General features: G+C 38.0%; 1 protein-coding gene across 4 annotated transcripts; it reads right to left on the bottom strand.

Moving 5' to 3' along the window:
- Nucleotides 1–237: 237 nt before the first annotated feature.
- On the bottom strand, nucleotides 238–27,319 carry UBQLN1 (ubiquilin 1). Of its 4 annotated transcripts, none has more exons than XM_075137707.1 (11): nucleotides 27,044–27,314; nucleotides 14,974–15,125; nucleotides 12,698–12,813; nucleotides 11,252–11,514; nucleotides 10,285–10,443; nucleotides 9,397–9,640; nucleotides 8,776–8,918; nucleotides 7,676–7,759; nucleotides 4,995–5,110; nucleotides 4,500–4,668; nucleotides 238–270 (listed from the first exon to the last, which is right to left on the bottom strand). In XM_075137707.1, the coding sequence occupies exons 1-11, from the start codon at nucleotides 27,197–27,199 to the stop codon at nucleotides 253–255; spliced, it is 1,620 nt and encodes a 539-aa protein (XP_074993808.1). In that variant the 5' UTR covers nucleotides 27,200–27,314; the 3' UTR covers nucleotides 238–252. The 4 variants fall into 4 exon arrangements, with proteins under 4 accessions (XP_074993808.1, XP_074993804.1, XP_074993807.1 ...); XM_075137703.1 differs by lacking the exon at nucleotides 238–270 and adding an exon at nucleotides 1,542–2,723 and having other exon boundaries at nucleotides 27,044–27,319; XM_075137706.1 differs by lacking the exon at nucleotides 238–270 and adding an exon at nucleotides 1,542–2,742.

The raw sequence follows: 27,319 nt of genomic DNA, 5'->3' as shown, positions 1-27,319 counted from the left end.
TACCTATAAACCTTATTCTACTTACTGTGTTTTCTGATAAAACTAAAATTCCTCCGATGTAAAACAGGGCTGAGTGTTCTACCACTACTTACAAGAAAGTTAGTAACTGTTGTTACTGGTTGACAATAGCTACTAATAAATACCGATTGTACTTCAAGAAGGAATCTTACCTCAAGGGCTCATTGTAAAATTTAGGTCAAACTTCATCTCTTGTTGAATTGCAATAAAATTTCACTTCAAATATAGTGTCTCTTAGTTCGTAATGTGCAACTGAAACACTTACGTAAGTGAACCGAATGTTGTCTCAAGATAGGTGTTCATGTTTGTTAGGTTCATTGTTTTAGTGTCTTGGTAAAGCTTGGTAAAAATTATTCCCTTCGCCACCTCACCCTCGCCCTTTCATTTGACAGTAGCCTTTTTGGATGTTACGGGTTGTATTCTTAGAAGGACCTGCCCTGTGAATGATGAGCGGTCTTACTTTTTTAAAGCAAGGTCCCAGTAAGGCACACTGTAAAGTCACGTCAAATTAGTTACTTTGAAGATCCTAATAAATACTCATTGTGAAAACAACTGTAAAAAGGTAGTGATTATTCTACAGAAACTACTTGCTACCTATCACTTCCCTAGCACAGCCTTGTACTCAGTGCAATGAAAGCTACCCACCCAACAGAAGTCACTGTGAAGGTGTGACGATGGGCCTGATCACTGGCTAGGAAATAATAATTTTGTACCCAAACTGTAGGTATTGTAAAAGGTTTTGGTTATATTAAATTCATCTTACCAATAGATTCTATTTTAATATACTTCTGTTTATGTAACGCTGCATGCTGCTGCATCTATGAGCCTTTGATCCAAAGGCCAACCAAGAGATTTTCTCGAACTTTTCCCAGTACCATGCATCAGCAGTATTTGATTAATTTACTTACTGGCAAAGTAAGAGACAAGATTACTAGAAGTGAGTGAAACTTCTCTTCTGTGATAAGAATACAATGCAGTTACTGCCAACAGAACTGCATACATGGCTCTGCCAAAAGTTTTTAAAACTTCACTATATGCTGAAGGGTGCTCAACTTCTTCCTTTATGTTGCATTATAATTTTGCTTCCTCAAACTGATTAACAACTTTGAGTTAAAATGGGTAATTTTACACCATTTGCAAGCAACGATTTTTAGAGCAGACTGAATTTATACTTGTACCATGAAAAAGAAAAAGTCTGTTTAAAAGCAATACAGGAATTCAGTGAGTATGTTCACAACTACACTGACGCAGAAGACCAATAAAAAGCAGATGCTATTCAGTAGCACACACACTAGCACCTTTTATTCTGCTACCCCCACTTTATCTAAGCTAGTAGTCTTCAACATCGTATGCCTCTTACTCTCTTCCCTCCACCTCACACTCCAAGAATTGTTTACTAATCTTAGCCCAGAGCTGGTGAATATTTCCAGAACTTAAACTCAAATGTCAATTCTTAAGCAGGTCAGTCATCTTGAATTCTAGATAATCATCAACTGCAAACACACTGAGACAAGATGCTTAAAGATTTTTTAATTCATTTATTACCTGTGCACAAGAGAATTAACTACCAATAAAAACTCAAAAGATATACAGTATTTTTTACATGGTGGTTAAAAGTAATTAGAATACCACATGACCATGAATGAAAGTAATGTTTCCAATTACAAATCAGAATACATGTTAGAATCTCAATGGAACAAGCCAAAAAGCCTTAGAAGCAGTTCCAGAGCAAAAGGCAGCGCCCTTTTAATTTGCACAATGATAAAGGTAATTTACAGTTAATCTTTGTGAATATTGAGACAATGTTACAAGTTTCTGTACAGTTAGATGTAAAGAGATAACCAGAACAGTAATTCTAGTAAATTTTAACTGAACTTGCTTAAGCATTTTTGCTGAGATGGTTACCAAAGATGCTGGAAAATTCTACACCAAAAACATGTCTTACGACTTTTTTTCCCCCTGGCTTTTTTGCGTTACTTGTAATCTCATTCTATTGCAATGTGTAAATTTCTAGAAATGAGCTGTCTCCATTGTATATATTGTGTTTATACTTTATACAAATTAAAGCAAAAAAATTGTAGATTACTCAAGTGGTATAAATCTTACAGCATTTTGCTAGCAAAAAAAATACATGCCAAAATCACAATAAGCAGAATTGGTACCCACAAATTGTAGCTTCAATTAATTTGTTTCCTTTTTAATTTGTATTCTACATAAATTACTACTGAAGGCTAATGTTTAAGTAGTAAATAAATTTGACAGTTGTAGGTCAGACAAAACCTGTTCACCCAACTGTGAAAGCTGATATTGTTTCAAAAAAAATCACAAATAATGCAGAACAAAAGAAGTGTGATGCATGCAACAGAGTGAAAATGCATTGATTCCCACTGTTTGAAGAAAACTACTGCACTCCACCTTAAAATGCATCAGACCGATTTTAGTTATAACAAGACAATCCCAAGAGTCAGAATGAAATAAAGCAAATATTTTAAAGATTTAAGAGCTGTTATCAAAAATAAATTACATTTTTTCAAGTTAAAGAAACACTGCTATGAAGGCTGAGAGCCAAGCAGCCTTTCAATAGCTGCATTGATGTCTCCTCCTGTTGCTATTAGCGCTTGTAAGTTTGCTTCACGGTTCAGAAAGCCCATTGCACTCAGCTGCTCCAGTTGTTGCTGAAATCTAACTTCTGGATTTTGTAACTGCTGAGAACAAAATTTCAAGCTATAAAACCGTAACACACATTTAGCAAAGTACAGGATTTAAACGTAGTTGGTTCTGCACCACTCCATGGCTTTACTAATTTCTGACTACATCTTTTTCAAAGATCCTAAAACTATACTATGACATAAATTCAATTCACAATTGAATTATTTTTTTAACAAGTCAGAGCAGCTTCAAATTTTAAGAGTATCTACACTTACATGACATTCTTGAATTGCAGGAAAAGCTGCTTGTTTGATAAACAAGGATTAAAATTAAATTGGGTAAATTTATGTCCCATGAACAGCTTCTTAAAGATATACATATCGGTTTTTTTTTTAAATGAAACACAGTTCAACCTAGTAATGTGGAACAGCAAGGATTATGATGATGTCACTGTGGGCAACGGTGAACGTCACAGCGTTTTTTTTTTCTTGACATAAAAATCACCTCTTTTTTAATGCTCCAAGTATTTGTTGACTAAAATTACCATAATTCTAATTGTTAGAAAGCTTCAGTCTAAAGCAAATGGACAGCTGTGCTGTATGGGATGATCATGCTCACACAAACTCATGGCAAAATTCTGCATGATTTCAGTGGTACGATCTTCAGTTCAGAGGCATTTTTGAATCAGAACAGTTACAGGAAAATAGTATGCTGCAGTAATACTGAGAAGTCACTTTTTGAAATCAACGAGTCAATGTAGATACCAACACAAAACTTGTGCAGCTACTGCTAATTTTCCTTTTGTCCTCAACAATTTCATACATCAAGAAATCACTGCCAGTGATTTAAAGTCTGCATATGGTTCCAAACCAATACAATGTAAAGACGTAACCTGAAATTTAAGAACTGCCCCCCACCTGCTTCCCCCAAGCAAACTTGGGGGGAAGCAAACTAAACAGAATGTTGACTCAGTAGTGTAAGATTTGACAGCATAATAAGTGAAAATCTATGAGAATATAGTTTCCTACAGTGACGCCCACCAACACTTTCTCATGGTTAGATAACAACAGAAAAAAGTCTATCAGGTCAGCAACAGAGGAGGAAAAAGCAGGCAGACCAGCAGTCTGCCATTACACTGGGTACGCACCACCGCGTGAGGGTGCCGTTTTACACAGCACTCTTGAGAGTTAACAGCATGTCTCCTTTAAAGCCGGTCTTGCTCACGACCCTACAACTACTGGCAAAGCTGCTACCTTTGCTTGACTTCTGGAGCTCTCTGGAAACCCTTAATCCCATTCAGTATGTTAACAAAATGCACTGCAGTCTGGACCTGCAGGATGTCAGTGAAGCCACACAACAAATTCAGGCTGTATTCAAATAACCAGAGTGTGGCTATTCCAAAGTGTGGGACAGAGGCTTAGTCACAGCTAGAGAGAAACAGCCAGCAATACAGACAAAAACCACAGAGGTAATGGTGTTCAATATGCTTCAGCTTTTCTCTTGCCTGAGCCCACACGTCACTTGCCAGTGAATCTTATCACCTCAATCTGCCTCAATCTTCCCAAGCATTTCAGAAATTCAAGGGTATGAAGATGAGTGTAAAAAAATCAACTGTTCAGAGGACAGTTTTACTCAAATTTGATGTTCTTCCAGCATTTACTTGCTGCAACATTACACTGCTGCAACACCATTTTTAAGCCTCCTCTGCTCTCCTTTGACCAGAAGCATCCAGGGACCTCTCCCCTCAACTATCAGCCTCCTTTCTAGTGGTTTATAATGAAAAAATAAAGTAAGAATTAAAAAAAAATTTAGAATATAGCGAAGTATTTTACCTGAGCATTTGCACCAGCAAGTGCCTGCAACATCTGCTGGACAAACTGCTGGTGACCAGGTTCAGCAGTTCCTGATGCTGGACTTGTATTTTCACTGGGAACAGAACTAGGTACAGTGGACCCTGTAGGAGTCCCAGTGCTTCCCAATCCACCTAAACCAGGATTAAATCTGCATAAATGACAGAAAAAGAAATACACCACTTGAATAATAAATACTAGCTTCTCTCTTCTAATTTATTTAATTACTGAGTAAAAGTCCTGTCAAAGAGGGGATGACAATTTAAGTAAAGTACTAAGACAAAGACCAGAGTCACCACTGTTTAGAAGTGCACGGCAGGCAAAAATGTGACAAATTCTAAAACAAGTTTAGTTAAACTAAAAAAGGCAGGAGGAGGACTCTCTAATAAAAACTGGGTAAATCTCTACATATAGAAAGAATGAACAACATAACATAAAAGAAAAGTTCTTGTCCAAGTTTTTAAGACCAATTCTTACCCTGGTATAAGCCCCGGTGCTTCCGTTGCTAGTGTCTGCAAGCCCTGCTGAATCTGTAGCAAAGCCTGCATTGCTCTAGGGTTTGACATAGCTGATAACGTGTCAGGATTCTGCATCTAAGAAAAGAAGAGAAACTCTTAATCATGTGCAGATGTTCAAAGTTAATCTTTATCACCAGATGTTTTATAGAGTCTGACATCATTTCAGAACTTGTTTTTCAACTTTATATTTGAATATTTACATAAAATCCTTCAGGTACTTTTTCTTTTTTGAGAAAACTTTCATAGGAGGTGATCATGAACTCTCTAGATATGGACAAAGCCTTTCAACTGAGAAGTACACAAGAACAAGTATTTTTCATTAGCTCTTCTACCAGACTTCATCATCTTTCAAAGCCATAAGACTGTATTAGTCCAACATCATTCTAGAATTAGTCTCCTATATCATAGTACTGGTAAGCAACAATGCGGAACGGAACACAATGAAACTTGACCAATAGGTATCTAAGAAAAAGTTGTACAATATTTCTTTTTGCTAGCTAAATTCAAACCACAGCAGTTTAGGCATGAATATTTGTGCATGTCTTCATATCTGTAGTGCCCTCACAGCCTAGAGAAGTGCAAAGAAATACACTGCAAAACATACTAGCAAGCAAATCTATAATATTCAAGGGCTCTCACTCTAGTGTGACTTCCATTAAAAACTGGCTTTCACATCCACAGATCATTTAAAAGGCAAATAATTTTCATTTCTGAAATTACATGTCCATAAACCTGACTGTTTTAGATACAAAATCAAAATTAATGGCTTATGCTCACCTCTGCTTAAAGGTGCCATAGGTAAGTGAAAAGTAATGAGTTTCACTTATAAGTGACAGAGTCTTGGTAGCCAGACCTACTTCAAATAGCAGACAGGCTTATTAATCTTAGCAGCCTTCACTTGGCAACTAGTCCAAATTCCTTCTGCTGTGAAAATGTTTTTGATTCATATAGAAATGCATAGATTAAGGTCAAACTTCCTCTGGTGCCAAGCACAATTGCAGAATAGGACATGAAGAACTCTGGTCTGGAATATGGGTGCGTAATGAGACTTAAGCACAGCAAGTCGTTAATATTCACCATTCATCTCTTGGATATTCATCTTCCTGAAAGCTTAAAGTCAGAGAATAACTAAATATATAGCTGGCAATGTTCACCCAAATTTTAAAGAAGAAAACATTTTGGGTTCTCCAAAGAAAGCTGTGCAATTACTTTAAGAAAATATTTAAATCACAACCTACTGTCTGATATTTGGAGTTGTTTCACAGAAATGGTGGCCCAACAATTCTCAGAACACTTAGGTAACCCAGATCTTGTCTCTATTACTGTTATTAATTCCAGCTGTTAAGCAGCAGCAATTCTTGCTGAGAGTTGTATAAAAGCTCCAGATGGAGCAGCTCACAGATAAGTTTTCCTAGTTCTGCTGGGCAATAGCCCTTTATTGCAAAAGATGCCTTCCATTATGGAGAGGAACATTCCATGGTTTCTGTCACCTGATCCCATAATATAAATGCCAGTAGATAAGCAAGGAAGTATGAGCTGCAATACTGTCAACATTCTGAGAATACCCAGATACTTCTCCGCTTTACTTCACCTGCTAATGCTGCTGATCATCTGACCTCACACAGTGAATACAACAGAAAACTAGCTGTGCAGATAAACCCCAATGTGATATTGACAGAAGGAGATACCTAAAGGAAACAGAAATGATTCCTACTGTGCCTTCATTAATTACCATTTATTCACAGATTTCAAAACATACTTATCTTCAGATACTACTGAATTATCACAAAGCAGTGGCATTATGAAACACTACAATCATTCACGTGGTTGAAACAATTTGAACAGTTTCTTCTGAACACTGAACTTGCTACTGTAATTCATGTATGTGTTAATTATTTTACTCATAAAACTACCTGTGTGCAATCAGATCTTGGCAACGCACATTTAATCTGGTTTGCAAGGACTACCTAATGATGGAACTCACGCACTGGGTTAAGTTTTCAATTCCTAAAAAAAAAAAATCTTAGTTGCTCCTGTTTAGGGAACACAGTACTACTACACGCTGTGACAGCTAATATCAAGCATATTCCTGGGCTGCAAGCACAATGTTGTTAAGAGGGGCAGATGGTGGTAGGGCAACCTTTACAGGCAAAAAACTTCAGAACCCACTTCTTTTGAATTAGCTAATGACTTGGGTCTTTCAAGATCTCTGTAAGATCTCTTTACCCAAATACTTAAGGCAGGTTTGAAGAGGTACAAGAAAAGCATAGTGAAACTTTATTCTAGTAGTGGGAAAAGTACCAATCTTTTTAATTTGTGAAACAATCATGTCGGAAACAGGTGTTCTCTGGTGCGCAGTAAGAAAAATTATTCCTTCTAAGCAAAGAAGCAAGAGCAAATCTAAGTGGTGGTGCTAGCCACAGACAAAAATATCCACTAAAAGTCAGGTTTCACTTATGAAAGGGATGAAGACATTAAGCAAGAATTTATTATCAAGGGACAATCTAAGTTGGTGTCTAAAGCTCATCAGAATATATTACAGAATCTAGCTTTTAGCCAAATCAAAGAAAGACACCAGTTTACTGAAAATATTGCTCATTCACTTGCAGACATTTATTAACAGTTACTATCTCATCTTACTTGCTGAAGGAAAGTAGGAAGTTGTTGTCTCATTTGTTCCTGAAGTTGAGGATTTCCAGCAAACAAAGGATTATTCAACATCATCTATGGGACAAAAATATTTAACTTCAAAGATCATGCAGTAAAAACCACAGGGTATTTTAAGACAACTACTTACACAGTAATAGTCTATGAAAATAACCTCACAGAACAATAATCATCTTCTCCTCCTTTGGCCAAAACTTGTTATGAACCACCAGCCTGAACACATTGCAGGGTACTTTTGGTCTTGTGGGGGGTTTTTTTTTGTTTGTTTGGTTGTTTGGTTTTTTTGTTCTTCTTCTTCTTGTTTTTTGGTATTGGTTGGTTGGTTCTTTTATCTTTTAAGTGAATGAATTGCCAGAACTTGCCAAGACAACCTCATTTATATTACAAGAAAATCCTTTTCTGCTCAGCCTCCACTACTGATCTAAGTGATGGTTTCCCTATAAACATCACCTGAAGTCAGGGATATTTTCCAGGTAAGTATTTAATACAGAATATATAACTTCTTTTTTAATCTCAGTTCAGGATTTGACTTTGGATATTACTGCTTTAAGTAAAATTTGAAAGCACTTCTATGATACCATTCATAAAACAGCATCTGCACTTTTACAGTGAGCACAGGTCACAAAAAAAAAGGTAAAACCAGAATAACGCCTAGATATGGCACCAACTCCCCTCCCTTCACTCTCTCCTCCCAAGCTAGTGGGGGTATTTATTTACTGGTAGATCTACCTTAATTTACACCCAAAGCATTTGTTTTGTCTAACTGGTTCTTACGCTGGGTCACAAGTTCAATGCTGTATAAAACATAAACAAACTTAAAAGTTAGTTTAGAAGCATGCGTAGCATGATGTCCAACTACAAATTGAAGAAGCTCACTGCAACAAATTGTTAAATGTAGGTAGGTAATAATTTCAGTGAGTTAGGCATTAACATTAAAAACCAGGCCATTCTATACAGACAATTGTTGAGATGTTGCCACAAGTGAAAATTTAACTGTGTCATAGATTCAACTCTTCTCTTTTCTTTTTTTTACATCAGTGCACACAATACATTACCACACCAAATGCATTTACCTGTACTGCAAGATCAGGATTCTGGCTTAATGACTGCATCATGCTTCTCATATAGGGTGCAGACAACATATTCTGCATAAGTTGTGGGTTTTCTGTTATCTGCTGTAATAAGCTCTGCATTCCTGGTGTGTTGAACATACCAGCTTAAAAAAGTAAAAGGCCACTTTAGTAAACATCCTGACTATCATCAGACGAATTAGACTACCTAAAACCAGGATATAACCACTTGGCTTCTAAGAGTTTTAGTCCCTGAAGTACACCTCAATGTGGTTCTGCTTACACATCTACCCTAGAAGTTAAGACAGAGGCTGTATCCAACAAGCAGTCCCACTAAGTATCTACCTTATTAGCTGTTTTCACATTTGCCTCCAAACAGGAAAAGTACTGTCATTCATCTAGATATTCCCTACCTTTATTATTTTAAGGCAATACACAAGTACTATTATCACTCTCAGTTTACTTTTCATGTTTGTTTTTCTACAGAGGACTTTGACAGTACTCAAATGTTCTACGAAAGTAAATAGCAATAAAAACATTGAATCAAAAACTCTCTAATGAAAAAATCATTTTAGCAAACTCCCAAGTATGTGCAGATATATGCAATTGCAATAACAAACACACCTCCTAGTCCAGGTCCCAAATTTGGTACAGTTGAACTCTGTCCCGTACTGCCAGAGGTGCTATTTCCAGCACTACTACTGCCACCGCTCTCACCACCGGTGTTGGTACTTGTCGTGGAAGTCTGCGAGCTGGACTGAGGAGCCCAGGGATTTGGTAGAGGATCTCTATTTTCTGTACGAGATGGCTGACTGTCGCCTCCTGTTGATGCATTGCTTACTAAAGAAGCAAATGGGTTACCTCCAAACTACAGAGGAAAGAAAGCAAGCGTATCATCTACTAAAGCCAAGTGTTTTTAAGTCTGCTATAAATAGCAAGTTACCTTTCCAAAATTACACATGAAGATAAATGTTGATGGCTCTTCATCAGTTATACAATGAATTACTATTCATTGTAAATACTCTGAAAAGACGCCAACATTGAGAGATACTAGCACCTCCAAAAAATTAAATCACACTTCTTTTTGAAAGCAGTGTTGCTACTACACTGGTATTTTGATCACAGTAAGATTATATCTTGCGTACTGGTTTCCACCTTAAAAGCCTTTTTTTCTTCCCATCTTAGGTACCAAGTTACTAAACACACCCTTAAAAAATTTTCCTGGACCTCAGAATTTTAAGACAAAGAATTAAAGGAATTCAAATTTAAGTAATACAGAAATTCATTAACTTTAAAATAGCTTCTCAAACACACAAAGCGATATCTGTATTTCTTCAAGCTTAGAAAAGTACAGAATTTTTAAAGATCTTTCCTCTCAAGAGTAAGAGGCCACATAGTGACTTCAACTTCAAGAAATGTTTTGTCAAGTACACACTTGGAAATTTACATTACTTACATGCTTTTATTTTTAAAAAATATTTACTTTCAGTGGCATTTGCAATCTTTTCTCACCTGTTCCTGTGCTGCATTCAACATTGGCTCCTGAATATCTGTGTACATACGTCGCAAGGCATTGTATCCACCTGGTATACTTTCCAGGTTGCTCAAGGCTCGGTCTTGGTTTCGCATCATTTCCTGCATCATTGCAGGGTTTCTAGCAAGTTCTAGTGTCTAGGGAAGTGGAACGTTTAATCTGTATTAATAAGAAATCCATTCTAAAGTGAAAACATCAGCATTTGGCAATATCTCAGTTACCACTGTCTAACACAGTCTGAAATTATGACTAGAGCCAAATCAAGATTTCAGCTTAGTGGGAGTCAACCAAATTAGGTATTTAGCCACCATTCTACCACAACCATCACTATACTAATAGTGGGTCAGGAAGCACTGGCTAAACAGAAGAAAAACCTTGAATGAACTATTGTTTTCTTCACCTTTTCAACACAATACACTCCTATAATTTCTAACATCGTTACAGCAGGTAGCCTATAATACGAACTTTAAAATAAATACCTACATTTTCAAAAGTATGCATTTGGTTTTTGATACCTTCTGCTACACAGCACATCTTACGTACCATCTAATTTTAAAAGCACTCAGAAGTACCCAGTTATAAAATGAAAATGTGCAGTATTTTGGAGAATTACTACTTTTGGTAAACCCATTGTTCGCTAAACAACAGAAGGTTTCAAGTGCACACAGGGACATCCAACTCTAATCTCAGAAGACATGATTACACAGTCTTCAATGTCTTTCAAAACTATGCTGCAGATTTTCTGAATTATCAGTCTATGTCAGACATTAACAACTAGAAATACAAACATCAGTTGCCTACTGCAACCTTTCATGGATTTTTCTAAGAAGCCTAAATATTTCAAGAACGTTTAAGCACTCAACTAAGCATGTCCAATTCCTGCTCTGTTATTCACAGTTACAGTATAATTAAAGCTCATGAACTTACAGAGATCCTTCTACATACCTGTCTCATTATATCTGGATTATTCAGCATGTGACTGATTTCTGGATTTCTCTGTATCAGTTGCTGCATTTGAGGGTTAGCCATAATTAACTGCCTCATCAGGTCAGGATTTGAAAGCATGCTCTGAACAAATGGATTTTCCATTATCTGAACCATCATTTCTGGGTTGGACATAAGTTGCCGTTGCATCTGACTTTGCAACTCTGAAAAGTTTGATGTATTTAAGCCCAGGCTACTCAGACCTGCCAAACCTCCAAGGCCACCTTTAAGAGGATGAAAAAAATATAATTGAACTTTCAGCTTCTAGTATACTTCTAAACACATCCAGGTTCTTTCTAAATACAAAATGCTTGAACATATCCCACACTTCAAAATAATGAAAACAAACAGAGAGTCCATCTTTGCAAGGCTGTTAAGGAGTTACCACTAAGAGTTTGCTTTTTTAAATAACAAGACACAAAACTAAAAATCCAACAAACTGCATCTGAACTATAACTGGTTACAATTCTAACAGCTTTTCTTCTCATTTTCCACAGCTAAGATACAAGGAATGTCTGAGTTTTGGGGCCTTAGGTTCCCCCTTCCTGCCACCCCAACACTTTCCAATGCATTTATAATAATCATTTATCTGTCTCCTCTTGGTTAGACTTGGTTAGACTATAACCAAGAGAGATCTCCCAATATGACTCATATTCCCTATTCTAATTAAAAGTAGAGCTGCTCTTCTTATTAATGCACCAAGAACTATTATGCTTTGAATTCCCCTCCTTTGCTGAGTCCAAACAAAAAATTTCAGAAGGTATTAGTCAGTCTGAAGAACTGTGTACACCTCAGAAAGCAATTGCTTACTATGGTTAGCTTTTCCAATTCTACCTCTTCCCCACCCCCTGAAAGCAAATGAGATGAAAAAGAATGAACCAAAACCCCACTGTGATTATGGAAATAGATAGTATTTTTAAATCTATAGACTGCAGCCTCTTTATTCATGAAAGAGAAGACTGATAATGCTATCAGACTTGGAACGTGAAAAATACTGAATTGGAAGTTTAGCAGCAATTTTGTTACTTCTGTTCCAGATCTTGGCTTCATGTTGCAGGTCCAACTTCATCAATACTCTCCTCACAGCAATTCAGATGCACTTTTAAGGAGCATCAGGACACTTGAAGGAATTTCATTACCCATAGTGCCAGAATATAACATCAGTGGCACCTTACTACTGAAGGTGAAACAGCACAAGTCTGAAGTTCTGCATATAAAATTAAGGAAACAACTTTCCTCTGATAATTTACTGATCAAAAACCTTCTACACGCAATACCATAGATATTTATAATGAGTTTTCTGGGTGGTGTGTTTGTTAGGGTTTTTTTTAAAGTTCTGTCTACATTAGAATAAAGCTTCAGGGACAATTACCTGAATCCACCACGCTACCTAACAAATATTCTTACCCAAGCCAAAAGGGTTACTATTTGTTGAAGCTGGTGTTGAGGTACTACTGCTTGATGTTGATGTGGTAGCAGTACTCCCAGTGGTGTTTGCTTGTTGAGCTGGGTGGTCTTGTGATCTAAAAAAGCAAGTTTAAAAGTTGCAAGTTTAACAAGTTAATTTAAATAATGCCTTAAATACAGGAATAGTATCATACTTGAGAATCTTAATTTACATTTTGACTCCTCCTCAAAAATCACACTATTATCTCTAAATGGTTTCCTGTAACAAATCTTTCTCAGACATCTGTAATGTCATCAGTTTTTCAGAACAGTAGTTTGAAACATTAAGAAAATGGACAGGCACCACTGCAGCCATTACCACCTTCTCACCCTATCCCCGGGATGCCCGCCAATGGTTTGTTTCCTCTGTCCTTACCTTGCTTTAAGTATCCTTGCTTTATTCCACTATACTCATATACTACTGATTACATGCCCGGGGCTTAAAAAAATAAAGCCTAGCAAGATTTAATGTCTGATTTATTTCATGCCACAACTTTAATAGGATGCCTTCCCGAATGTGAAATTCAGTTAACAGCTTATTTCATTAGAAGACAAGTATCAGAATCTCAATAACCTTTAAGACTTCAAGAAAAGGGTAAAAATGTAGTTACACAAAGTTAAAGGCAGCATAATTTAGCACAGGCACTAAAGGCTGCCCAAGTCATATACTCACCACACCTTTCTACTGCAGAGGCATAAACACAGGTGCTGCAAGGCAGTAAAAGAGATCAAGGAACTGAGCTTGTGTAAAGCTAACCTGGCCTCTATTCAAAAGAAAAGAGGCTAGTTTGAAACCCAAATCAGTTCTCCAGTCTGGTTCAACAATCAATCACATAAATGCCTGTATTTGCAGAACTACAGCATAAAATAACTTGTAGAAACTATGAATTCAGACCTCACACAAAGATTTGAGGATTCGACAGTACACTAGATTTGCCCAGAGGCAAAGTGTAAGAAAGTACAAGTAAGAAAATACAATACGGGCACTGGTATTTCAGTACGTATAGTTATTGTAGGTCCAACCTATGAACCTTCTGGAGATTGTGCAAGTCAAAAGCATCCTGCTATCACTACTCATGAAGCCTCTCTGCCACACTAAAGACTGCAGGCAGAAAAAAGCAGAAGTCATGACAACAGAGAATACTAGTTTAGGTGCACGAAGCACAAAATTGCAGTATAAGCTAATACTGCATACAAGATTGGGATGGCTATCAGGCCTAAATTTCAGGCTGGGGAGGCATAAGGCAGGGAAGGGAGACCTCTGCCAGTGCAAACAAAAGTGTTTTGATAGGGACGCAACTCCAGAGAGGACAGAGAAGATAGTCCCGCCGGGATGTGAGCATGGAATTGAAGACATCAATTTAGATGCCTACATTTAATGCTAATGCTACTAATAGGCCTTTGTGACTTGATGATGACTTGATGAGGCCTGGAAAGGAAAAGCGTATTTGTTTTCTCTCCTAAGTTCCATGCTCCTTTCTTCATCATCCAGCATTTTCCCGCAGAAGGACATCCTTATCACAAACAAGAAAGATGCAAGTAGAGCGGGAGCAAGAACACTTTCAGTCTAGAACAACGAATATGTTAATGATAATAATAAGCAAGCTAGATTCAATTGAGGGATATATTACCCTACTTGCTGAAAGAACTTTTTAGTTGAGCCTTTTCTTTCTGGGCACTTCACAGGAAGTAACGTGCAGGTGACATAGCTCAACTGATGCAACTTTCTCATCATCACTTTAAAGTTGCCTCACCAAAACAAACAAACAAAAATCTTAAAATCCAAGTCTTTCTGTTCAGCCAGATAAATTAGTTGCACTAAAGCATTTCTCTCATAAAAATTTTCTTTCCTTGTTTTACCAAAACAGTGAGTAGGGATTCACTGCAAGTTTTCACACGTGAAAAGAAAAGCTGCACAACGTATCTTTATGAATGGTAAAAGCTGATATCTAAGAACTATGGAGTCAAAATACAGCCAACACTCAGCACTAAAAACAAAAAGTTAAATTACAAAAAAGCAAGAGACTTGCATTTAGAAACATGAATACAACTAAAATACAAGATAAACCAAAGAAAAGAGCACTGTAATTTCAACAGTTACCCTGCACCAATTGTGACTAAGGTGCTGATTAAAGTAATTTAGTCAAATCTAGGTTTGCCCAACAGAAAGCTGTTAAGAATTCAGAGTATTTTTACTTCTTAGAGGTAAATAGAAGATCACTCATCAGTAATGTTACCTGTTTTGTGTTTTGATAACCAAGTGAACAGTGAGTCCATCGTGAATTCCATGTTGAGTCAAAGTATCTTGATCTTTTAAAATTTTTCCAGCAAATATCAACACAAGCTGATCAGTGTGGGACTTGAAACGCTTAGAGATTTCTTCCTTGAACTAAACAAAAAAGTTAATATTATACATTTATGTAATTGAATACTGAACTATAATTTTTTTAATGGTTTAAGGACAAGCTATTTTGTTCACATTTAATGTATTACCCCACTTGCATTGCACATTCTGTTTTGCAAATCTAGAAATACTTTATTAAGTTTTCTCAACTTTTTTTGTCCACAGGAAGATGGGAAATAGTTATTTCTTTTTCGTACAATAAAAATCAGAAGAGTTTCACATCTAGATCACTAGTTATAAAACTAGCAATAACAAAAATCTGATTCCACTTAAAGACTACTGTGGCTTCAATCAGGCATGTGTTCATGACAATAAATATATACTAGTATATATACACATAGAGAAACACACTGCAAATTATGTATGTAATTATATACTAGTAAGTATACATTAAAAAATATATATATATACACACACATGTACGCGCAACTGAAGCCATCCATTGCTGAAAGACTTAGGACGCAATGTCACAAGTACGATAAATCTGTCTACACTTTTGCTGGCATTGAACAGAGACGTATCCTCTCTTCTTAGACATATTTTTGCTGCCTTCCATGTGTCAAAACTAGCATTCCTTTGCACAGAGGCAAAAGTCACCCCTCAGGTGGCTCTGCTTTCTCATTCAACATATGATATAGCTACATGAAATGCGTTTGCAGCCCAGGGCATGGTGAATAGCCACATTCTTCAGCTTAGCAGGAAATCATACCCTCACTAAAAGAACTGAACATGGAAGCACACTCTATACCTTCTTGCCTTCCTAGCCAATAATAACCATGTTATGCTTTGACGAGTTCTGAGAGAGTTTTAATATTCTCTAGAAAAATGCTCTCACTGAAAGCAAAAAATTCACAAAACTTAAAAAGGATGATATCCAAGAAAAATACTAAGGAATGACTTGATTATAAGAAAGCCAGACAAATTTATTCAACAAGACTAGTCAGCAGGCTAAGTATGTTTAAAACCATGCCAGGCAGTTAGGAAGTCCTTCAGAAGTTCACCCTATTTAACATTTTAAAATTAAGTTGACCATACTGCTTTAAAAAACATCCCAAACATCCTAGGGAATTCTCACTCCATATAGGAAAATAATTAATTGTTACTAATAATAGTTATTGTAATTACATTTTATAATACGCAGGACTAAAAAAAGTAAAATCCCACTGTATTATGCTTTGAAGGTGAGTCTCTAATTGAAAGGATTTATAGTATAGGAAGAGGAAAAAAACAGGTTAAAAAAAAAAGAGTCTGAGAGACAACAGAGGTAAAAACTCTCTGTGTTTGGGGAAGAGGTTGCCCTTTGTGTGAGTAGACTTTTAACTAACAGAGTTAGTTCCAGTTCTTGGGGAATCAACTTTTACGTCAGCCTTTATACTGGCAATATCTAGACTTGCAAGTATTCCAGAAAGTCACTCAAACACCATTCCTTCCCAAAGTGGGTTACTTACCTGAATTATTCCTGACATGCTTATCTAGTCTGTTCTCTGAGGTCCTCAGCTACTTTTTTCCGATAAACCTATTCCAGTGTTTCACTATCCTATTTCTTCATTGTCCTGCCCATAGTGCACAATGCAAACAGATTGTTGTTCTCCTTAGAATAAAGGGTTGCAGTAAGGCTAATCTTTCCTTGAGGGTTGCTTTCTAATCCAATCATTCCCATCGCTCTTTGGATTTTCAAATCCAATTACATCATTTTGTAAGTGTGGGGCTCAAAACTGGCCAAAATATTCAGCACTAGTTCTTATCTTACTTAGCGGAACAACAGGATAAACCCCATATCCTGCAAGCTATATTCCTATTTATAAGAAAAAGTGAGAAATCCATGTGGGAAAATACTTGTGTAACAGTGCTGACTTACTTAACAGCTATAAACTCTAGACCCTTTCCTGCAGAGCAACTGTTCAGGCAGTTACTTCCTATTCTGCATTCTTCTGGTTAATTATTCTTAATACGCATTCCAAAGTAATATAAAAACAGCAGAAATACTCACAATTTGGTAAAAGCTAATGCATAAGAATAAAGGACTACCGTACTGTGTCAAACCAGAGAGTAACATCATTTACTCAAACTCATTTATTATTGTATTTTCCACAATATGTTGTGACAGTGAGATCCACAACTTAATTCTCATCAGAAAGGTGATGTATAAACAATATTCATAAAACTACAGAATATCTCGAGTTGGAAGGGACCCATACAGATCATCGAGCCCGACTCCCTGCTCCTCACGGGACCACCCAAAACTAAACCAATTACGAGCGATAAGTCTAAACTTCCCCTGACGCAGCTTCATTCCATTTCCTCATGTCCTATCACTGGTCACCAGAGAGGAGATCAGCACACCACCTTCTGCTGCCCTCCTTGAGGAAGTTGTAGACTGCGATGAGGTGACCCCTCAACCTTCTCTTCTCCAAGCTGAACAAGCCAAGTGACCACAGCTGCTTCTTGTAATTCTTGCCCTCGAGGTCTTTCACCATCTTGGTCACCCTCCTCTGGACACATTCTAATACTTTGATGTCCTTCTTCAAATTACTTTATCTTAAATCAAGCCCTGTCACACACATTTCTAGAAGCTGCTATTTACCCATAAGGTCAAGAAACAAAACACCATTTATAGAACATAACCAAACAGTATCTAATATTACTAGAATATAGGCATAAAAGGCTATACACTTCCTTTTCCCTACTTGCATGTAATGCTATTTAGATTATCTGCAAAAACACCACCACAGTAAGACATGAATGCAACAGCCAATGTACCAGGACCCCCCAAAACAACCTCTACAGCAACATACGTGCATGATCCAAATGCACAATAAATCTCTTCCCAGCCACCATAATAAAACTGTCAAGAATACTGAGCTAATTTTGGTTAACTGAGGCGTATTTACATAAAAAGCCTAACCAAGATGCAAAACAAGAGTCAAGTCTCTTCATCAGCTTCACTTGCGTTCAGCACAACCTTGGGACTTCTGAAATGACAAGGTATAAACAGGACCAAGCCCTCTGTTTGACACTTCATTCACAGAAGACTACCACATAAAATGTAGGTTACCATGCAAGATATTTTGCAAATGAGCCTGCTGATCGGTGTTAACAGGCAAAGATACCACCAATAACAGATTAGGTCTGCACACGTTATTTTTTTGCTGAGGCAGGGGGAAGAGAATCATCTATACATTTGTAAAACAGAATCCCAAAAACATTTTCAATATGTGTGGGTTTGTTTCTTTTTTAATTGTCAGCATCTAATGTGTTGCTTCTAGGGGGGGAAAATAAAATTTAAAAATCAAAAGATGAATAAGTCAGTCTTCAGCATCACCTGATCTCTGCCAATACCGGAAGATGACTAGCCTTAGGTTGAAGATTGGCACAAGTTACTATTGTTTGCACTGTGAAATAAAGCCAAGGAGGGTGGAAGAGGAAACTCTCTACCATCCTCTGGGGGCAAACACCTATCTTCAGTATTCTCAGTCTCCCACTGTTAATGGTAACTGAACTGCAAGACCATTCTCCCACAGGAAAGGGGAAAATCCAGAAGTTTCTTTAACTTCAGACAGCGAAAGGACAAGAGAAATTACTGGCAATTGCATTCTTACTCCCACAGACCTTATCTGTGTAGTTTTTATAGGACTCCCCACTGCTCTTACTGGCAACAAATAATTTGGAGGATCAGGTGCTACAGTGCTACGGTAATGAAACACAGCATAAACAGTGAAGATAACTATCTCAATTTTCTCTTCCCTAAACAGAACCATAAACATCTATCTAGTATGTATCACCTCAGAGCCTCAAATTAAACATATGCAGTCAACAGCAAAGGGAATAAAGGAAATGAGATTATGATGATGGGAATGAATACATATTTAGGCAATTTTAAGAAAATAAACTTTGGTATTGTTTAAATCTTCAGTTTGTACAACTGAACTAACTGAGATTCTCAGTGAATTACAGTTAAAATACTTTGTCATCTGGGAAAACCAAAAGCAGGAGGAGTTCAAAGTGTCACTGGCTGGAAGTGATGAGCATTTCTGTCCAATTCTCCTACTAACTCTTCCTTCTTATTAACATGTAACACTCCAAGCAACGGTTTCAGCCGATTTGCTTTACTGTTCTAAAATACAAGTTTTACTTCATTGTAGTAATACTAGGCATTGTGGTATCACAAAGGTGTTCAGCTATATCTGAGCATAGAAAAGGACCTGAAGTTGTAAAAACAAAGAACGTTTCACCATACCTAACACCTAGCATATTCACGGAAACTAGTTCATCGTACTCCTCTAGTAACTGAATACAATAAACATAATGTAAAATTATGTCAATTTTAGACGTGATTATTAGACAAATCAGTGGAGAGAAGCACAATGGGAATCAGACTTAAACACAAGACTAACATCCAGACAGAGGCCTGGTTTCCCTAAGGAGAAAAGGAGAAAGTATTCTTAACCAGAGTGAATTAATTCAAGGTCACAGCCTCATCAAAGCATGGCAACTTGTAGATTTGACATGAATTAGTGCAAATCTAAAGCTACTCTTGTTGAAGCGCCTTGCCCACATTACCATCTTACCTCAAGTTAACTTGTTTCTATCAAATTTTTTTTGTTTTTAAAGGACGGGAACAGTGTAATTTTTCACATTGAGAACATTCAGATTTTTTTAGCAGCACACCAGCACTTCTTGTTTACACTCTCAATTTCCATGCCAAATATCCTTATCTTCACACAACTTTAAAAAACTCAGCCCAATACTCCGCTAACAAAACTCAGCATTTTTGTTCCACGTTAACACAAAAAAAGGCTCCACAAAGCAAGTTAGGACTTCTATTACACCTGCTCTACTTGATTGCCTCTGAAGGGTTTTGCAAAGTATGGGTGGACACTACGGTGTTGATGTCCACGCTGAACAAATGCATACTTGCACCTGAGCTAGTTACACTTCGTCACTGAACAAAGCAAATGTCTGAATACACATGAAGTAGAACAGCTGACTAAAACAGAGACTGTTTTGCAGTCACTTTGCAGAGCAGATCCATACTTTAAACATTAACCTATTAACATCTGACAAGTTGGTCTAGGAAGGGCCTGGTAAAAAGTTATTCCAGGCAAAGAAAAATCCTAACATGCAAACGTCCTTTGATATGTTACCACCATATAATCATTCAAGAGCTTTTGCTGACACACTCTATGACATCAAGAACAGCAAGTGTAATAACATTATTATCCATTCACATGACAAAGTGCTGTGAAAAAGGAATAAAAAGAAGAAAACAAATAAATGAAAAATATTTTCCCAAATCCTCTCAACATTATCTTAATAAGACATATTTAAAAATTAAATTACAGTAACAGTCTGAAAGAGGCTTCAGGGAATTAACATCCAATTCCCACTGAAAAGAAACAGAAAACAGGCCCTAAAAACTGCAACTGCTTTGAAAATACTAAGCTACAACTTTATCTAGATGACAATAAAAAAGCAAAGTTGCTGACTCTTCCCACACCAAACTGTGTTTTGAACGTGGTAGTGGATGACATGGAAGCAAAGGTTTGTATCTAGAGGGCTGAACTGCAGTTTACGTTCCCAGCAGTTCCTCAAAGAGTTCTACTATGAAAGATTTTCAAATCACACTACCTCGTTCAGCATCGCTGTTTCAAAACACAACTGTGATCATTTAAACTTTCAACTGCCATTCCTAGTAGCATCATACACAGTTAAGCGTATTAGCTGGACTCTAGTCTTTCTTACACCCATGCCCAGCATTTCAACAGAGGCTAACTTTGATGAGCTCCAGCTTTCTTTTATACAATAGAATTTAAAGGCTACAGGTCTTCTTGACCCAAGAAGTAAGGAACCAAACACACTCATGGCAATAAAACTGCTGATAGCTGTGGTCTTCTTTCCTGATGAATCATACCTGGTAATCTTATGACTATGAATTAAAGTGAGTCAGTGAAAATAACGGTTTCATTGCACAATTCCTGACCACTATACAGGAAGGGGGACAAGAATTTGTGTTTTCAAGCAGGAAAGCACTTTTAGCCCACAGCCCATGGTTTGCAGCACATAAAGCGTAGCTAAAAAGTGCACCCAAAATTAGGCTTCTATATAAGCGTATTCTGTCTTTCACAACTAAATGGAGTTACTACCTTCCTGTGCCCTTGCCAATGAACCGTGCTAGTTTCACAATCAAATTATTTCCTCCAATCTCTGCAACCAAACCAAACTCACAAAAAACTCATCTCAGGAAAAAAATTCAGATTCTTGATGAGCTTACAAGGCTAGTAGCCCATAAAGGAAAACTGCAGCAGTGCAACCTAGTGGAAAGGGCTCAGGGCTCGTGTTCTAGCCAGTTCTATCCCTTCCAGGCATCCTTCAGCAAGCCACTCCACTCCTCTATGCTTTGACTTAGGAGAAATGGTTAGCAATACTTCCCTTCTTCATAAAAACACTTTGCGATCTACCAGTGGGAAGTGGTGTTCCTGCAACAGAACTAGTCTGTTCTCTAGCAAGCCACTGAGATTGGAAAAGGGCACAAAAGGGTGTAAAATGGGATTCTTGAAGCAGAGCTCCCTCTTGAGAATCTATGCTATACTTTCTTTTTCATGGGATAGCACAAGATGCTTTATCCTTCAAGTTAACTAGAAGGAGCTTGGGCAACATCCATTTTTTCCTGAGGAAACACTGCGATGTGAGTTACTGCTGACAGAAGAATTCCTTTCTCATCTGACCTTCTAGGTAAGCACCTTTAAATAGTTTGACTTTAGCAAGTTTTAAATTCAAGGGGATACAGAATATTATCATGAGTGGACTACAGACATAATGGCTAACATTTATTTTTAGTCTGTCAATGGTAGGGAACAATTAACCCCATCAACAACAAGCAGTCTAAACAAAAGCATTTTTCTCCATGTCACCAGGTATTCCCAATTCTTGAGATTTTGACCTAACCCTACTCCCAGACAGTGACCTTCCTTACGCAGCCAAGGTTTATAGTCACTAGATTAAGATGTTGACTGGGCTCTAAAATAAATATATAGAATATCTTACCATGACACCTCTACCACAGCTGTTCATTCAATAGGGTTTTCTCTGCTATTGGCAATTTTGAACAGTATGCAGGACGATCTTTAAAAATTCTGTGACATCCATGACCCGTGGGCAAAACAAACCCACAGGAAATCACAGGAGGAAGGCAGGCCCTACTTGACATGGATAAAATTTAAAAAGGATAAAAAACCTGAAATATCAAAATGAACCTGTTACTCTGCAGAAAAGTATCTGCACACAAGACACTTCATAGTATTATTTAAATAGGTATTCTTATTTTACTGTATCTGCAGAAAACACTTGCTAAGTACCATGGTTAGATAACTGATACTTCTGAGTTACATCTAACTAAGCTAACTGTCAGGAAAATCAATATACCTTCCTCTAAAGGTTTTTATTCTACCAAATAGCCATACCAAAATTGCTCTAAAACAATTTTAATCAAGTTTCTAAAATGAGAAAAAAAAAAAGCTTAAGAAACACGAATAATCAGAGTATATTGCAAGGCGGACTCCATAAAGAGTTAAACAGATGTGTTTCAATACACTGAGACACCAGATAATGGAAAACCTAAGGCTAAACAATTCATGTACTCAATTGCCTTGGGTGCCAATAGAAAGCTAAATCATAACCCTGGAAGAGAAGAACAAACTGGACTCCATTATATAGTTTCAACCTCTTTTGGTTGTACCATTCAGTAATCTCTGGACTACAGAAAAACGCTGAGGCAGAATTGGATTATGTTAAAAGAATTTAAATTAAACTCTTCTTATGAAGTAAAACATTACATAAAATATTAAAAGCATATGCAAGTCAGGAAAGATGCGCCACTACCAAATCACCCAGTGTTCCCCTTAATATTTACATCTGTATGATCTTTATAAGCAGAATTTACCAATTTGGGATTGTGAGAACCAGGCACAAATTCGAAACCCTGGATTTATGGATTTAAAGTTTCAACCATGAACTGTACTCAAGTTGTAATCCGAGAATACAGCTTTATGAGATCTCCACTTGACAAAAAGCAGAGTCTTAACACAATATATATATTTACACATATAATTCAGTAGATCAGGCTTTTTATCTGTAATTTAGTGTAGTAGAGAAAGCACAATATTTATGTGTTCACTTAGTTTAAAAAACATACTACAAGCTGTTAAATATGCTATTACTGAAAACTATATTCCACACTGAAGAGAAATTCCGTAAAAAAGATTGAAGTTAAATAAAAATGGGGAAAAAAAACGCAAAAGAACAGAATCTGTTTTCTGTGGAACTAAACTCAATTTCACTAACTGTTCCAGACAGACATTACTCTGAAATTTTCAAATAATGACAGCATTGACCATCATCCTCTGCAAGAACTGCAAGCTTCTGAAATTATTAGTGCAGATTTGCTATATCTACTCTTTGTTGGCCTAACAGTTAAAAAGATACAGCAAGGCATGTTATTCGGTTTCAGAGTTCACAGAAAGCACGACTTGGTATCTTGCAGCCTGCACACACACTGGTGGACAGTAACTCTGAACCAGTTACAACTCTTGAACACTGCAAATGTCAACACTGGGCATTACAAGAAGCACACCATGAAGTCTCATAAAGCTTTAACTCTTCTGAAATTCCATTATGGTGCGAACAGTCTAAATGATGAAAGTAAAACTGTTTTTCAATGTAACTGGTTCCAACATGTCATCACTCAAACAATTCAAGTCATTCACTAAGACATTAAGACGAGTCGCTCATAACGGGAGCGCACTTTCTCTTTGTATACAGGCCTTACCAAAACACATTGTTAAATCAACTCTTGCTAAGCAAGGGATTGCAAAGATCGTATTGCCATGAACTCAGAATATAAACCAAAGGTGGGGGGGATGGGGGCGAAAGAAGAAAACACAAGAGACCGTTTTACTGAGCTAAAGTGTCAGCACCATCAGGGTCAGCCAAAGTTAGCAGGCTTATAGGTATTCATCTTTACCCACCATGTATTGACGAAGTCTTTGCACAGAGCAAGATCAGTATCATAACCCAGTCAAGAAAGCAAGTATTTGGTCCTTGTCCTCATACTGAGCCAAACTGTGCTCAGCACAATCACATATGTTCCACAGAAAAAAAGACAGATGAGTGGCACTTTCAATCAACTGACCTCCCAGAGTGGCTTTGTACTTGAAGGTTATTTTCCATTCCAACTTGCATGCTCGCTGTTCTAGCTGCACAACACAGGATCAGCAATAACAAATCCTATGTTGCTGAAGTCTTCCAACATAGGGAAAAATCTTCCTTAACTTAGGACAGTTGCAAACCTGATTTATATTAACAAAGCAACATAAAATATGCTTTGTGTAGCCCTAAATTTGGCCCTGATGACCCAAAATATTTACCTAAAAATCTAGATTTTTGTTCTGGCAGTATTCTGAAATGACTGCAAACAAATAAACAACAAGTCAACTCACTAAGTCATAATATTAGCTACAGAAATATACAACTGAATGGGTTTTATTTTGCTGTATGAGTTTAGGGTTGTTTGGTCTTTTTTCAACCTGCAAATATGGCAGGTGTTGCCGACCCACCTATGCCAACAGAACAAATCACTTGCTGATCCCAGATGCATTTGAACAGATGCTCAACCTGTTTTGTATTTGAGATCAACCTATTTTCAAGGCTGGCTATAGAAGCATCACTTCTACTGTTGATGCTTATTATTAACAACAGCTCATTTTTACAGTTTAAGAGAAACAGCCAATACTAGTCACACTACAGGGACAGTGCATTTTTTAGTGCTACCTATGATGTTGTCTGGACTCCAAGCAAATGGTTGACCCACAGGGGCAATCTTACTTCACAGGAATCAAGATATAACTGCAGATCTAATTTGTTAACAGCAGCTTCAAGAGAGACAACATTCAGAGTTTAAGATATCTGTGGACAACAAACACATTTTAAGCAGTGTGTTCTATTAATTAACTAAACTTGTGTGGCTGCTTTCAGTAAAAATTCATGTTCTTGCTAGGCTGTATAACTATTTCAGTTTTTTAAGGTAACTCCTTATTTGAAAACCTGGCAGCCCCACTGGAATTCACATTTGTACAATCTTGTTAAAGTCAAATAGATTACAAAACTCACATCTTAAGTAAATCTGTTAATAATCCCTGAAGTACCCAAACTAACTGCAGACTGCTTTTCAGGACAAATGCGATCCTCAGGTTAGATCCAGCGTATGAACCTCTCTTTTGAAAAACAAAACAAAACAAAAACCCCAAAACCTGCAATGACTTTTACAAAAACTGCATTGACGCTGCTCACAAATCTATGGAGAGCAGAGAAGTGAAAAGCACCCCTTTCAGACTGAAATTGCTGGGAAAGCAGTGGACAACATTAAAAAGCAAACACAGTCATTTTACCTTTGGTAGAAATGCCTAGATTAAGCTTGCAGAGAGAGTAGCTGATAGCACACAATACTGCAGCTGCAAAAAGACCAGTGAAGACAAGAGAGTAGTCTCACCCCTCTGGCAGCTGGAGGGAAGACCACAATGAAACTTATGTCTGGGATACTTACAAGCCAAACGCTGACATAAAAAACCCTGAATCTAAAACAGACCCAAGGTAAAAACTTTAAAGAAATATCAGCATTTTGTCTCTTCACAGCAACTGGGTGGAGCAAGAGTCTGATATTCTAGCCAAGGTGCTGGCACCACATTTTACATTTGGGAGCCTTTAATTCATCTTTTGTATCTTTCCTCTGACAACCACACACTGTCTTTCAGTTCATCCATAAGGAATGATTTCAAGACACCAGTGGCACGCTCACACACCTAACCTTTTTTTAGTGAGTTACCAACCATACCAAAAAAACGTGAAGTTGAACTGAGTTACCTCATTCAGAAACATTTTGGTGAGAATTTCAGAGAAATTCTATGGAAAATTAAGTAAGCTCTGTATCTCCGTCTGGGAACTTCACCTTCTAGAGTATTTTAGCATAGCAAAGTCTACATCTTTCACAAGCAGGAAGACTCTGGCTTTATAGAGCCTCTACCTTACACTTTGATTACACCTTTTCTATGATTTGTAGCTTTCTAATCTAAATAAATGAAGTCAATACTTATATGGAAAACCTCCAAGAAAAACAGAAAAGTTGCAGGAAATAGTGTTGACGATTCAGCAGGTGTCACTGCTTCTGTTGAGCCAAAGGCACCATGGGGCACAGATTTTCACAAGAACGCAAAAAAGACCCTAATAATTCAGAGTTATCCAACTGTAGCACCATGCTAAGCACAGCACAAGATGCACGTTATTTGTACTGCAAATTTTACAAAGACAGTCTAAAGACTTGACTTCCCTAAAATGAATCTTTGCATAACCTACTGTTTTTAAAGACAGTTTTAGATCAAGATAACCACTGGCAATACAGCGCTGCGACGCAGGTGACTGCACAGGTTTTCTATAGTCATGCTAGCTAGCCAGCCAGCCTCCTACTTGCACACTGCGTCAGCTCGACAGGACAACTCACAGTTAGAAAACGAGCTACATCCACCTCCCGGGCCGGCTCTCAACACTGCAACAGGGAGGAGTGAAGCTGGGGAGGAGGAGATGAAGCGGGAGGTTTCTTCACTACCCCGGCTAGCCTCAGATGGCAGCAGTCCTCTCCTGGGCCGGGATCGGCCCTGGTACTCGCCCAACAGCGCCCAGAGCAGCCCGGGCGAGCAGGAGCTGCTTTGTCACCGCGAAGGGCCCTCGCCCTGCAACGCTGGAGGCGGGAACGGCGGGCCTGGGCTCTTCTCTCGGGCCCTATCCCTGGCCTGGCTACTCCCGCCAGGCCCCCGCTGCCCGCGTCCCCCCGTCCGCCGGCCCGCCAACCCCCTCACCTGCCGGATGCTGCTGGTTTCGGACACGGCGAACTCCTCCTTCTCTTTGGGTGTCTTCACCGTGACTTTGATGATCCGCGGCTCGGCGGCGGAGCCTCGGCTGGGGGAGTCCGGGGGGCTGCGACCCCCCGCGGGACCCTCCGCGCTCTCCGACATGGCGGCGGAGGGGGGAAAGGCCTGGCCGGCTGCGGGAGCGCGGCTCCAGGCGGACCCTCCGCGCCGCGCAGCGTCCGCGACACCCGCTCCCGCAGCGGCGGGCGGAAACAGCCCGGCTCG

This window comes from Calonectris borealis, chromosome Z, assembly GCF_964195595.1.
Source record: "Calonectris borealis chromosome Z, bCalBor7.hap1.2, whole genome shotgun sequence".
Lineage (NCBI taxonomy): Eukaryota > Metazoa > Chordata > Aves > Procellariiformes > Procellariidae > Calonectris > Calonectris borealis.
This window is presented reverse-complemented; position numbering and strand designations above follow the sequence as displayed.

Excerpts from the sequence above, each read along its gene's own strand:
- UBQLN1 (XM_075137703.1), bottom strand. The coding sequence starts at position 27,199 with ATGTCGGAGAGCGCGGAGGGTCCCGCGGGGGGTCGCAGCCCCCCGGAC. Across the intron at positions 9,641-10,284 it reads TGAATGCAGCACAGGAACAG|TTTGGAGGTAACCCATTTGC; the intron begins GTGAGAAAAGAT and ends TTTCCTCTGTAG. Across the intron at positions 7,760-8,775 it reads ATCCTGATCTTGCAGTACAG|ATGATGTTGAATAATCCTTT; the intron begins GTAAATGCATTT and ends TTTGTCCCATAG.